Source organism: Scyliorhinus canicula, chromosome 6, assembly GCF_902713615.1.
Source record: "Scyliorhinus canicula chromosome 6, sScyCan1.1, whole genome shotgun sequence".
Classification (NCBI taxonomy): domain Eukaryota; kingdom Metazoa; phylum Chordata; class Chondrichthyes; order Carcharhiniformes; family Scyliorhinidae; genus Scyliorhinus; species Scyliorhinus canicula.
The window spans coordinates 209301414-209316001 of NC_052151.1; the positions used below are offsets into that span (position 1 = coordinate 209301414).

Consider the following 14588-nt stretch of genomic DNA (forward strand, 5'->3'; position numbering starts at 1 on the left):
GGAGGGTCTTCTTGGAGCGGGGCAGAGATGGTGGGGGGCTGACGTTACCCAACCTCTCGGGGTATTATTGGGCGGCCAATGTGTCGATGGTGCGCAAGTGGGTGATGGAGAGGGAGGGGGCAGCATGGAAAAGGTTGGAGATGGCGTCCTGTGGAGGCACAAGCCTGGGGGCCCTGGTAACGGCGCCGTTGCTGCTCCCTCCTACGAGGTATACCACGGGTCCGGTGGTGGTGGCTACCCTCAAGATTTGGGGGCAGTGGAGGCGACATAGGGGGGAAGTGGGGGCTCGATGGAGGCTCCGCTAAGGGGGAACCATCGGTTCGTCCCGGGGAACATTGATGGGGGGTTCCTGGGGTGGCACAGAGCGGGCATCAGAAAGCTAAGGGACCTGTTCGTTGATGGGAGGTTTGCGAGCCTGGGAGAGTTGGAGGAGAAATTTGAGCTCCCCTCGGGGAACATGTTCAGGTACCTGCAGGTAAAGACGTTTGCTAGGCGGCAGGTGGAGGGATTCCCTTTGCTGCCCGCGATGGGGGTGAGGGATAGGGTGCTTTCAGGGGTCTGGGTCGGGGATGGGAAGGTATCTGATATCTACAAGGTAATGCAGGAGGTGGTGGAGGCGTCAGTAGAGGAGCGAAAGGCTAAGTGGGAGGGGGAGCTTGGGGAGCGGATCGAAGATGGGACATGGGCGGATGCCCTGGAGAGGGTCAATTCTTCCTCCTCATGTGCGCGGCTTAGCCTCATCCAATTTAAGGTGCTGCACCGGGCCCATATGTCCGGGACTAGGATGAGTAGGTTCTTTGGGGGCGAAGACAGGTGTGTCAGGTGTTCGGGGAGTCCAGTGAACCATGCCCATATGTTCTGGGCATGCCCGGTACTGGAGGAGTTCTGGAAGGGGGTGGCGAGGACGGTGTCGAGGGTGGTAGGATCCAGGGTCAAACCAGGCTGGGGACTCGCGATTTTTGGGGTTGTGGTGGAGCCAGGTGCAGGAGGCAAGAGTGGCCGGTATTTTGGCCTTTGCGTCCCTAGTAGCCCGGCGGAGGATCTTGCTACAGTGGAAGGATGCGAGACCCCCAAGCGTGGAGACCTGGATCAATGGTATGGCGGGTTTTATTAAGCTGGAGAAGGTCAAATTCGCCCTGAGAGGATCGGTACAAGGGTTCTTTAGGCGGTGGCAGCCTTTCCTCTATTTTCTGGCTCAACGATAGGGAACTAGGTCAGCAGCAGCAGCAACCCGGGGGGGAGGTGGAGAAAAAGGCGGGGGGGGGGGGGGGGGGGGTGTTGACTATGTTTATTTAATTTAATTTATTTTCAAGTTCTTTTGTTATTTATCGGGTTTGGGGGGGTGGGGGGGGCTCGATATATGCGTTGGTACGGTCTTGGAGGTGTTATGCTTATTATGTTTTATTGTTGTTTATTACTGTTTGTTGTTATATATTTTGTAAAAAATTTTCAATAAAAATTTTTTTTTTTTAAAAACCGGAAACAAAAAAAAATGTGGGGGAAAATCACGTGTGTGTTTTAGTTTCTTGAAATTTTGTTTTCACCTAATTGTTTTTTTTTCTCCAAGGAAGGGGAGACTAAAGTAATGGGTTAAGAGACATTGCAATTAGCTGTCTCATTTATGTTAAGTGTCCAATAATTGGCACTGATATGTAAAGGGGCTTCAGGTGGCCTCTGGGTCTGGTGATGTGTAGAGTTTTGGGCAGAGTCTGTTGGAAGAAGTAAAAGTGTGTTGGTGAAAAAGGAACAGAACTTTTGTCTCTTCATACCACAGCATCTAATACGTCTAACAGTCATGACACTTTTAATAATTTCACTCTACAGCTATGCATTCAATTAGCACCGTGAATAAATCAATAATTTATCAACCAGTGTCACATGACATAAAATATCAAAGTATCTTCCCTCCACTTGAATGATGAAGGCCTGCGATGGTGCCGTTTGTGGACTCCGGTACATTTCCAGATGCTCTCACACCTGCTGAGATTGCCCAGTATTTTCTACATTTGTTTCAGATTCCAGAATTTCCAGTAATTTGCTTTTATCCGGTATGTTTACTGTCCATTTTTTGCATTGTAGTTTCCACTGTTGTATTCAACATTCAAAACATGTTCCTCTTTGACCAAATTTATACTGTCAACTTCAACTTTCGGTTGAGTCTGGATTCCTGCAGCGACTCTAGCTGTCTCTTTCCTTGTACGCTGAAATTATTCTGCCCCAGACTGAAATGAATGAAGAAATAAACAGAATGAACAACGGTGAAATAAAGTAGAGATTGGGGTGATATTTCAATAACAATTACAAACTAAAACGATTACAAATTAAAAGTTATTGTATCTTCTGTATGTGTTATTTATCTCCTGCACTGTTATTTATAATTTTAAAATTCAACACTGAAAACTCACTGGATCTGCTCCAGACTCTTGCAAGTCAGTACAAACTGGCAGAAAGCAGAGACAGATTGGTCTGTCAAGAAGTTTGATTTCAGGTTCAGAAATGTCAGTAACTTGTTTTCACCGAAAGCAGAGGCAAGATCCTGGGCACAATGATCTGTGAGACCAACAGATTCCAGCCTGGGAATCAGAGAATAAAAATTATAGTGTTTATTTGTAACGCTATTACTGATAAGATACAGTGTAATATTCAGTATTGCAAGTAGAATATCTCAGAGTCTAGTGCTTACCACAGTTCATGTATTTTACAGTCTGGGTTCCTAAGAGCCACCAACAATTTTTTCACCCCTGAATCTCCCAATTTATTGTTACCCAGGTTTAGAACTGTCAGTGACCAGTTTGTACTGAGAGCGGAGGCAAGATCTTCAACGCAAGAATCTGTGAGAGCGTTATTCTTCAGCCTGTAGTTGAGAACAAGGGAAATAATAGGAATCAAAATAAATCTTTGGGGATTATTATCCTTGATAGCAATATTGATTCACAGTATTTTAATCACAGTCTTACACATTCTGGTACTTACTCAAGTTCCTGTATTTTACAGTCTGGATTCCTTAGAGCCGCAGACACCAGTTTCACTCCTGAATCACCCAGTTCATTTCTTCCAAGTCTGAAAAGGAAGGGAAAAATAACTAAATCCAGCTCAGGATCTGATATATATTTTTTCCATTGGGTATTAGAGGAAACATTTTTAAAAAGTCTTGAGTCAGGGTTTTTATAATGGTGGAGTTTTCCTTCTTGTCATGCGAAGAGTTGTGATTTTTACATGATCTTAGGATTTACAGTGCAGAAGGAGGCCATCAGGCCCATCGAGTCTGCACCGGCCCTTGGAAAGAGCACCCTCTTTAAGCCCACACCTCCACCCCATCCCCGTAACCCAGCAACCCCACATAACCTTTCTGACATGAAGGGGCAATTTAGGATGACCAATCCACCTGGTTTAGCTCACAAGGCTAAATCGCTGGCTTTTAAAGCAGACCAAGCAGGCCAGCAGCACGGTTCGATTCCCGTACCAGCCTCCCCGGACAGGTGCCGGAATGTGGCGACTAGGGGCTTTTCACAGTAACTTCATTGAAGCCTACTCGTGACAATAAGCGATTTTCATTTTTTCACCTAACCTGCACATCTTTGGACCAAATGATTTAGCAGCTGAGAACACTACCTTCCCCAGTGATCGCATGCTCCAACAAGCTTTAACTGACTGGAAATTGAACTTCTACCCCTCCATTAAGATCAACTCCTGCCGCAGATAGCTAATTCACCCAGAGGCTCCATGGTCCCTGCAGCGAATATCTGCTGTCGACACCAATTGGACTGCACATAGACCCTGGGATCCAAGTTTCAGCATTCCAGGACCAAATGAGTGTGGGGGTTTCATGGCAGGGAGGTGAGGCCCAGCAGAATTGCCAAAGGGGAATGGGAGATGTTAATCAAGAGTGTGCTGGATGGGAAGATAGGACTGCAGAGACTGGAGATTCTGGGGTATTTTTGTTTGGGGGGAGTGGCTGATAGAGACACTTTCCCCACCTTCACACCCAACACATGAACACGGTTGATTTACGGGCATTTTCCCATTTGAGTTAAGGTACTATGTCTGATTCCCCCACCAGCCTGAAAACTGACCCATGGCAGAACCGTTAGTGGTCCATATTTGGTCAGTTAAGTGGCTCAAGTAAGCCAAAGGCAGCTGGGCACGGTGAGGCGCCACATGCTAAAGCATAAAGCTACAGACAGATCGGAGAGGGTAGGAAGGTTGTCTGAGAAATTACATACTCAACCCCCTCGCATTCCCCTGCCATCCTTCTCCCCGCTTACAAATCCATTGATGGGGGGGGGGGGAAATAGAACTTTGAGGAAATTAACAACCACATTTCTCTGTGACGGTCAGGGATGGTAATAGATAATATTGGCACAAGCCCCCAGTTATTAGTAAGGAGGACTTTGCAGGGTCGACAGGGCAGGTATTGCCATTGTTCTTTCCAGTGCCTGGGTCGATGCTGGGTGGTCTGTTCTGTTTCTTTCCTTTTTATTGACTTTGTCGTGGTTTAAAACAACTGGGCGGCTTTCTGTGGATCTGGAGTCACATGTAGACAAGAACAGGTAAGGATGGCAGAGCTCCCACTCTTTTTAAATCTCCACTCTGACTCTCAGCTCCCGCTCTTTTTAAATCTCCGCTCTGACAGCGGGTATCTCCGCTTCATGGCAGCAGGGTAGCATGGTGGTTAGCATAAATGCTTCACAGCTCCAGGGTCCCAGGTTCGATTCCCGGCTGGGTCACTGTCTGTGCGGAGTCTGCACGTCCTCCCCCTGTGTGCGTGGGTTTCCTCCGGGTGCTCCGGTTTCCTCCCACAGTCCAAAGATATGCGGGTTAGGTGGATTGGCCATGCTAAATTGCCCGTAGTGTCCTAATAAAAAAGTAAGGTTAAGGGGGGGGGTTGTTTTGGTTACGGGTATAGGGTGGATACGTGGGTTTGAGTAGGGTGATCATGGCTCGGCACAACATTGAGGTCTGAAGGGCCTGTTCTGTGCTGTACTGTTCTATGTTCTATGTTCTATGACGATCAGCTCGCGCTCATTTTAAATCTCCGCTCTGATTCTCAGTTCCCGAACTTTTTAAATCTCCGCTCTGATTTTCAGTTCCCGAACTTTTTAAATCTCCGCTCTGATTCTCAGCTCCCGCTCTGACTCTCAGCTCCCGCTCTGACTCTCAGCTCCCGCTCTGACTCTCAGCTCCCGCTCTGACTCTCAGCTCCCGCTCTGACTCTCAGCTCCCGCTCTGACTCTCAGCTCCCGCTCTGACTCTCAGCTCCCGCTCATTTTAAATCTCCGCTCTAATTCTCAGTTCCCGAACTTTTTAAATCTCCGCTCTGACTCTCAGCTCCCGCTCTTACTCTCAGCTCCCGCTCTGACTCTCAGCTCCCGCTCTGACTCTCAGCTCCCGCTCTATTTCAATCTCCACTCTGACTCTGATCTCCCGCTCTGACTCTGAGCTCCCACTCTTTTAAAATCTCCACTCTGACTCTCAGCTCCCGCTAGGACTCTCAGCTCCCGCTCTTTTTAAATCTCCACTCTGATTCTCAGTTCCCGCTCTTTTTAAATCTCCGTTCTATCATCTTCCGCTCTTTTTAAACCTCCACTCTGACTCTCAGCTTCTGCGTTTTTAAAAGGCCTCTTCTCACTCAGCTCCCGCTCTTTCTGAATCTCCGTCCTAAGCCTCAGCTCCCGCTCTTTCTAAATCTCCGTCCTAACCCTCAGCTCCCGCTCTTTCTGAATCTCCATCCTAACTGTCAGCTCCCGCTCTTTCTGAATCTCCGTCCTAACCCTCAGCTCCCGCTCTTTCTGAATCTCCATCCTAACCCTCAGCTCCCGCTCTTTCTGAATCTCCGTCTTAACCCTCAGCTCCCGCTTTCTGAATCACCGTCCTAACCCTCAGCTCCCGATTTCTGAATCTCCATCCTAACCCTCAGCTCCTACTCTTTCTGAATCTCCGTCCTAACCCTCAGCTCCCACTCTTTCTGAATCTCCATCCTAACCGTCAGCTCCCGCTTTCTGAATCTCAGTCCTAACCCTCAGCTCCCACCCTTTCTGAATCTCCGTCCTAACCCTCAGCTCCCGCTCTTTCTGAATCTCTGTCCTAACCCTCAGCTCCCGCTCTTTCTGAATCTCCATCCTAACCCTCAGCTCCCGCTTTCTGAATCACCGTTCTAACCCTCAGCTCCCGCTCTTTCTGAATCTCCGTCCTAACCCTCAGCTCCCGCTCTTTCTGAATCTCCATCCTAACCCTCAGCTCCCACTCTTTTTCAATCTACTTATTGACTCTTACCTCCTGCTGTTTTTAAAAGGCCTCTCTGACCCTCAGCGCCCGCTCTTTTTAAGTCTTCGCTGAATCAGCTCCCAGTTTTTAAAAGCTCTCCCTGAATCTCAGCTCCCACTCTTTTTAATTCTCTGATTTGACTCTCAGCTGCCATTCTTTTTTAAACTCCTTTCTGATTCTCAGCCCCCGTTTTTTTTAAAACTGTACTCTGACTCTCAGCTCCCGCTCTATTTCAATCTCCGTTCCGACTCTCAGCTCCCGCTCTTTTTCAATCTCCGCTCTGACTCTCAGCTCCCGCTCTTTTTCAATCTCCACTCTGACTCTCAGCTCCCGCTCTGACTCTCAGCTCCCGCTCTGACTCTCAGCTCCCGCTCTATTTCAATCTCCGCTCTGACTCTCAGCTCCCGCTCTATTTCAATCTCCGCTCTGACTCTCAGCTCCCGCTCTATTTCAATCTCCGCTCTGACTCTCAGCTCCCGCTCTGACTCTCAGCTCCCACTCTGACTCTCAGCTCCCGCTCTGACTCTCAGCTCCCGCTCTATTTCAATCTCCGCTCTGACTCTCAGCTCCCGCTCTATTTCAATCTACGCTCTGACTCTCAGCTCCCGCTCTGACTCTCAGCTCCCGCTCTATTTCAATCTCCGCTCTGACTCTCAGCTCCCGCTCTATTTCAATCTACGCTCTGACTCTCAGCTCCCGCTCTGACTCTCAGCTCCCGCTCTATTTCAATCTCCGCTCTGACTCTCAGCTCCCGCTCTATTTCAATCTCCGTTCCGACTCTCAGCTCCCGCTCTTTTTCAATCTCCGCTCTGACTCTCAGCTCCCGCTCTTTTTCAATCTCCACTCTGACTCTCAGCTCCCGCTCTGACTCTCAGCTCCCGCTCTGACTCTCAGTTCCCACTCTGACTCTCAGCTCCCGCTCTATTTCAATCTCCGCTCTGACTCTCAGCTCCCGCTCTTTTTCAATCTCCGCTCTGACTCTCAGCTCCCGCTCTATTTCAATCTCCGCTCTGACTCTCAGCTCCCGCTCTATTTCAATCTCCGCTCTGACTCTCAGTTTCTGCTCTTTCTCAATCTCCGCTCTGACTCTCAGCTCCCGCTCTATTTCAATCTCCGCTCTGACTCTCAGCTCCCGCTCTATTTCAATCTCCGCTCTGACTCTCAGCTCCCGCTCTATTTCAATCTCCGCTCTGACTCTCAGCTCCCGCTCTGACTCTCAGCTCCCGCTCTGACTCTCAGCTCCCGCTCTGACTCTCAGCTCCCGCTCTATTTCAATCTCCGCTCTGACTCTCAGCTCCCGCTCTATTTCAATCTCCGCTCTGACTCTCAGCTCCCGCTCTGACTCTCAGCTCCCGCTCTATTTCAATCTCCGCTCTGACTCTCAGCTCCCGCTCTATTTCAATCTCCGCTCTGACTCTCAGCTCCCGCTCTATTTCAATCTCCGCTCTGACTCTCAGCTCCCGCTCTATTTCAATCTCCGCTCTGACTCTCAGCTCCCGCTCTATTTCAATCTCCGCTCTGACTCTCAGCTCCCGCTCTGACTCTCAGCTCCCGCTCTGACTCTCAGCTCCCGCTCTGACTCTCAGCTCCCGCTCTATTTCAATCTCCGCTCTGACTCTCAGCTCCCGCTCTATTTCAATCTCCGCTCTGACTCTCAGCTCCCGCTCTGACTCTCAGCTCCCGCTCTATTTCAATCTCCGCTCTGACTCTCAGCTCCCGCTCTATTTCAATCTCCGTTCCGACTCTCAGCTCCCGCTCTATTTCAATCTCCGCTCTGACTCTCAGCTCCCGCTCTTTTTCAATCTCCACTCTGACTCTCAGCTCCCGCTCTGACTCTCAGCTCCCGCTCTGACTCTCAGCTCCCGCTCTGACTCTCAGTTCCCACTCTGACTCTCAGCTCCCGCTCTATTTCAATCTCCGCTCTGACTCTCAGCTCCCGCTCTTTTTCAATCTCCGCTCTGACTCTCAGCTCCCGCTCTATTTCAATCTCCGCTCTGACTCTCAGCTCCCGCTCTATTTCAATCTCCGCTCTGACTCTCAGTTTCTGCTCTTTCTCAATCTCCGCTCTGAATCTCGGCTCCCTCTCTATGTCAATCTCCGCTCTGAATCTCGGCTCCCACTCTACTTCAATCTCCGCTCTGACTCTCAGCTCCCGCTCTTTTTCAATCTTCGCTCTGACTCTCGGCTCCCGCTCTATTTCAATCTTCGCTCTGACTCTCAGCTCCCGCTCTTTATAAATCTCCGCACTGACTCTCAGTTTCTGCTCTTTTTAAATCTCCACTCTGACTCTCAGTTTCTGCTCTTTTTCAACCTTCCCTCTGACTATCAGCTCCCGCTATTTATAAATCTCCGCACTGACTCTCAGTTTCTGCTCTTTTAAAATCTCCGCTCTGACTCTCAGTTTCTGCTCTTTTTCAATCTTCCCTCTGACTATCAGCTCCCGCTCTTTATAAATCTCCGCCCTGACTCTCAGTTTCTGCTCTTTTAAAATCTCCGCTCAGACTCTCAGTTTCTGCTCTTTTTCCATCTTCGCTCTGACTCTCAGCTCCCGCTCTTTTTCAAACTTCGCTCTGACTCTCAGTTTCTGCTCTTTTTAAATCTCCGCTCTGACTCTCAGTTTCTGCTCTTTTAAAATCTCCGCTCAGACTCGCAGCTCCTGCTCTTTTAAATCTCCGCTCTGTCTCACAGCTCCCGCTCTTTTTAAATCTCCGCTCTGACTCTCAGTTTCTGCACTTTTTCAATCTCCGCTCTGATTCTCAGTTTCTGCTCTTTTTCAATCTCTGCTCTGACTATCAGCTCCTGCTCTTTTTAAATCCCCGCTCTGACTCAGTTTCTGCTCTTTTTATATCTACGCTCTGACTCTCAGTTTCTGCTCTTTTTAAATACCCGCTCTGACTATCAGCTCCTGCTCTTTTTAAATCCCTGCTCTGACTCTCAGTTTCTGCTCTTTTTAAATCCCTGCTCTGACTCTCAGTTTCTGCTCTTTTTAAATCTCCGCTCTGACTCTCAGTTTCTGCTCTCTTTAAGTACCCGCTCTGATTCTCAGTTTCTGCTCTTTTTAAATCCCTGCTCTGACTCTCAGTTCCTGCTCTTTTTAAATCTTAGCTCCGACTCTCAGCTCCCACTCTTTTTAAATCTGTTCTAACTCTCAGCTCCTTCTTTTTCAAAGGGCGCAGATATGGGGAGGCTCCGAGATGTAATGCAGGCCAGGAGAGTTGTCATGTTTCCCCAAGGGTCCTGGGGGGGCAGCCACAGGGAAGCTAGTGCTGCCTGGGACGAGGTGGCGGCAGCTGTAAGCTCCAGGAGTGTGACCTTGAGGACTGGCCTTCAGTGCTGCAAAAGGGCAATGTCCTGCACTGGGTAGCACAAGTGAGTAGACACCAACTCTTGCCCCCCCCCCCCCCCCCCCCCCCCCCCGCCCCTCCAAGACCATTCTGCCCCCATGTAAGCATCAACGTCCCCAACTCTCCATGCAACCCCCAACCCTTCCTTCATCCCCTCCCCACCTCTGTGAATCACGCATGTGGCTAACGATGCCCTCTCTGTATCTTCTCAGGAAAAGCTCTCCCCCAATCGCCGGGAGAGGGCTCAGACTGACGGTAGGGTGCCAGAAGAATCCTCACATCCTTCAAGGAACAGGCTCTGGAGGTGACTGGTGTGGCTGAGGACAGGGCGGTCACCCATGCGGAGGTTGGCAGATGCCACAGAGGTGAGGAACCACTCTGACTGTCGGCTCCCGCTCTTTTTATACCTCCTCCACCTCTTTTGAAAACTTCTTAAATTAGAAAGGGTTTACTCAATTCAAGGAACTTCAATTCAAGGAACTTATCAAAGGAAACCATTGAAAAGTAGAATAAAATGGTGCTACCAACTGCAAAACAGAATCTTAAAAAAAAATAAGTTTAGAATATCCAATTATTATTTTTTTTCCAATTAAGGGTCAATTTAGCATGGCCAATCCACCTACCCTGCACATCTTTTGGGTTGTGGGGGTGAGACCCACGCAAACACGGGGAGAATGTGCAAACTCCACATGGACAGTGACTCAGGGCCGGGATTGAACCTGGGACCTCGGCCCCGTGAGGCTGCAAAACAGAATCAATGAACAGGATTCTCCAGCCGCTTCCGCCTGGCGACCAGAGAATCTCGCCCGAGGTCAATGGACTTCTTCATTGTCCGCCTCTCGCCCGTGGCGTTCTTGTGGCGGGTGGGGTGGAGGTATCCAGCCTTATATTAATGGAGATAAGATAGAATAAAAGATCAACCACAGTATTAAGAGTTGCCTACGGATAGCCCAATAGTGGATGGAAAGTGAAGGAACTAACAAGAATAGATTTATTTTTCTCTCAGGGCGTTGTGTGACTTCGGAATTCCTTGTATCTAAAAAAATGTGTTTTTGTTGAAGTTTTCAAGTTTTAACAATTATCGCATCAAAGCAAAAGAAGAAAGAGTAAAAAAGCCATAACAGAAATCATTGCAAGCATAGGCACAATAAAACTGGATGAGTTGGGAACAGCACCTCCAACATGTTCCCTCCACGGATACAAGATGTGTCTGCACGAATGCAGAATATAGTCAATAATGGAGTCACATCATACCCACAGCTTCAAATAAAAATAGCAGGGGAATAAAAAACCCAAGAACAACAGATCTAAGGGAGATGCCCACAACGCAATGCCTGAGGTTGTGAAAGATACCATCAGATCCCAGCTGGAAGGGGGATCCCTGTCGAAGAGAAGAGGGGGCCATCAGTGCACGCCCTAGAGGGGCGGCGCCCTGGGAGGGAGGCCAGCCCTCCCTCCCCCCAAGCACCAGGGAACCTGCCCTGACATCCTGGAGCATTCAGGAAAAGAGGGAGGGTTATTTCAGAGAGAAAACATGACGCTCTGATCCAAATGAAAAGCAAAAAAAAACAAAACTGGTTCGATCTATTCTTTGATCACAGCGAGGACAAACTAACCTTGACAGGATCAGATTTGGATGAGGGATGGTGTCACCTGAGAGCGCCAGTAAGAGGACTATGGGAAATTATATAAGTAGATGACCATGACCCTCGGGATATCAATTGAAACTGATCATGCCAGCCTCGACCAATCACAGATTGATCACGTACCCCTATTAAAGTTCACCTCACAGATGGTAATACATGAGGGTCAGACAGAGACAGATATAGTGCAGGTGCCAAAGAAGCATGGGAGGGGTATTAAGGAAACCCAGGGGCACACTGTTAATTGCTCATGATGTGGATATACGAAATTTTGAACCACTAAAACCCATCCCGACTACAACCACAGAGACTGGCTCAGTTAGAGATTGAGGAGCAATGTTGGACGTGTGGCAGAGACAAACAAAACCGTTATGGTCCACCGAACGCCAAGCAGCTTCTGGGAGATCAAAGGCCATGTTGGAGGATGAATCGGTGCTGACCACTCTGGACTCTTCCAAACCATTAACCACTTGCATTGATGGAGACATATAAAACATGGAACGCAAGACTATTGTATTGGAGTTTGTTATTGCAACAGTTTGTTGTTAAACCTGTACGTATTCCTGGAAAAGATAATTGGCTGGATTCTCCGCTGTCGGGATTTTCCATTGCGCCGGCAGCCCAGTGATTTCCCGACGGCGTGGGGCTGCCCACAGTGGGAAACCCCATTGGTCGGCTGAAGAATCCCAGGGATGCTCCTCACCAGAAATCTGGTGCGGCAGGAGGGAGCCTCCCTCCCAATGTGTTTGTACATACTTTGTCATGTGTTTAAAAGATGACTCATTACTAATGTAGAAATGAGGAGAGGGACTTGTATAACGCGGCTGGTTTAATTGGGCATGTGTGGGTGTTGTATGCCTTGCACACCTCATAATGAAATGTCCATGCCTAGAAGTTTCATTCTTTTGGAGTCAGTGGGGGGAGGGGGAGCAGGGAAGGTATGTCAGGATCCTTCTGTTTAAACCCTGTTTTCTGTTTAGGCTTTTATAATTTTTGTACCTGGCCAATTACCGAAACATATGCCTTTAAGGTGGAGTTCACGTAATTTGAAAGAAAAACGAACCTCCAGCAGGCTTCGCTGTTGTTCTGACATCAATGATGACACATCTTGATGGACTTGTCTGTCAGCAAAAAGGCTGTTTTGGATTCCCGGATCTTTTCCATGGATCATGCTGATTGGTCAGTGTTTTCTCATGGAATATTTCTTACTCTGTAAGACTGTTTTTTTTGCTTTCAGTTTTGGTTTTAATCAAGAGGCTGGAGGGACAAAACCCTGATCTCTCTCTTACCTGATAGACTCTATCTAAAGGTTCAAAGTGAAGACCTGTCTCTCTCTACAGTCGATTGACCTGCAAGGAAGTTCAGTCCAGCATCAGCTGCAGACAGGGCCAGTTGTTTCAAGAACCATCTTTAAAATCTCGTGAGGGGAACTCTGTTTTTCCTCTGTAAAGTAGGGGACATTCTGGTGGAGTTGGAAACATATATTGGTGGCTTTGATCCTTAAGCATCCTGGGAGGACAGCCTGCCACAACGACCTCAACATCAGAAGCAAGGACACGCATCTTTTATTTCATATTAACCCTCTTTATTTTAATGTCCTCCCTCCCTGTGTGTGTATGTCTTGTGTGTGATTGAGTAGAGGGAGGGTGGGACGGAAAGGGGGCTGGAGTAGTAGATTAGCTGGCTGTCATTTTATTATAATTCGGGGCCTGTGGGCTGGAGTTGGCTGCACACCAGCCCAGGGTGTTGTAACAGATAGTAACTTTTGCATGTGGAAAATAGTCCAAGTAAATAGAGTTGGTGAAAAAGAGAGGCAACATCAAATGGGAATTGGAATAATTCACATTGGGTGTAATTCAATTAATTTGGTATTAATGTACATTCCAGTGAAAGGAAAGTGTAGATGCGACTATTTAAATTAACAGATTCATCTTGGAGATATTTGTGTCCTTGCCTAGAAACTTCTCTTTTTAAAGAGAACTGAATTTGAGAGTCTGGTCATTACCTGAAGCATTGGGGCTACAAATGGTGGGATGGGCAAAGACTTCAAGGTCTTTTGATAAGATCACCTGAGAGTCAAAAATGTTTCTTAATAAACTACCTTAAAAGTTTTGCCTGCCTATCTTGAGCTTTTGTGGCTCCCAAAGTAAAATTTGTGGAACTAATTTGCAACTTTTTTGGAAACGTTTAGAATTTCAGTCACTGAACAGGGTCGCGAACACAATGGAAAGTAATTGGGGAATTTTTGGGTTCGCTGGTTGACTTAGGAGTCATCCACAGTGTGCAAGACTGAGCAACGGCTGGTGTCGGCCTGAACTCCAGGGATTAATCCGCAAATTGCTGAGAATGGAACGGTTTTATGGCAAGATTAAGCTCCTGAAGATTATTCTTGAATTAATGTTCAGGAGAATGTACAATTCTAAATGTTTACAGCTGAAGAAAATTCCCATTTCCCCAATATTCCAAAAACAAGAATCAACCTCCTCAACACTACAAACGTTGGCTTAAATGTTGATTGAAAATAAATATGAATTTCAGTCCTGCTTCTAACTGAAATAATGGAAAGTAGTTTACAGTGGTTTTCCATAGTATTGGTTTATGTATTTACATTTAGATTTGGTCTTCAGGCTTATTAATGATGATTCAATAAAGATTGAACAATCCCTATTTGCCCACTAGGATCCGTTTTATATTCTCCAATGCCGAGAGAATTACTTACAGATCCTCTTATTATTATTTATATTCTTGTTAACCCACTCAGCTTCAACTGACTTGTTACTTCATCATAGATGAACAACATAACTATTACTGTTTTACACTTATTGCTGTGGGTAGCAAAATAATTACCTCAGCCCTTGGCATTTGTGTAGGACGCGGCCCAGCCGCTGGAGTCCTTCATACTGAATGTAGCTGTAACGAAGATCGAGGTCTTTTATTGTCTCCGAGAGTTCAATGGCATGAGACAGGACCACACAGTCAATTGGAGTCAGTACAAATCCATAAAATATAATTCTTTCCATTGATCCAACTGTGGCCTGGGTCAGTGCTTTATTCTGTGATTCAAATAGATAGTGCAATGTGTTTAGGACATTCACTTTACTAGTTATAGATTCTCTCTTTCCGATCTGCCATTCCACACCTGGCAAGATCCTGATACACTGTGTAACCCTGTACACACCTGGCAGGATCCTGATACACTGCACACACCTGGCAGGATCCTGATACACTGTGAAACCCTGTTCACACCTGGCAAGATTCTGATTACAGTGAAACCCTGTACACACCTGGCAAGATCTTGATACACTGTGAAACCCTGTACACACCTGGCAAGATCTTG

At 47.4% G+C, this 14588-nt stretch overlaps 1 protein-coding gene across 1 annotated transcript; it reads right to left on the reverse strand.

Annotated features, from left to right (window-relative positions):
• Positions 1 to 1781: 1781 nt before the first annotated feature.
• On the reverse strand, positions 1782 to 14382 carry LOC119967849 (NACHT, LRR and PYD domains-containing protein 3-like). Its single transcript, XM_038800897.1, has 5 exons — positions 14099 to 14382; positions 2974 to 3060; positions 2684 to 2854; positions 2406 to 2573; positions 1782 to 2222 (listed from the first exon to the last, which is right to left on the reverse strand). The coding sequence occupies exons 1-5, from the start codon at positions 14269 to 14271 to the stop codon at positions 2129 to 2131; spliced, it is 693 nt and encodes a 230-aa protein (XP_038656825.1). The 5' UTR covers positions 14272 to 14382; the 3' UTR covers positions 1782 to 2128.
• Between the last annotated feature and the right edge of the window lie 206 nt (positions 14383 to 14588).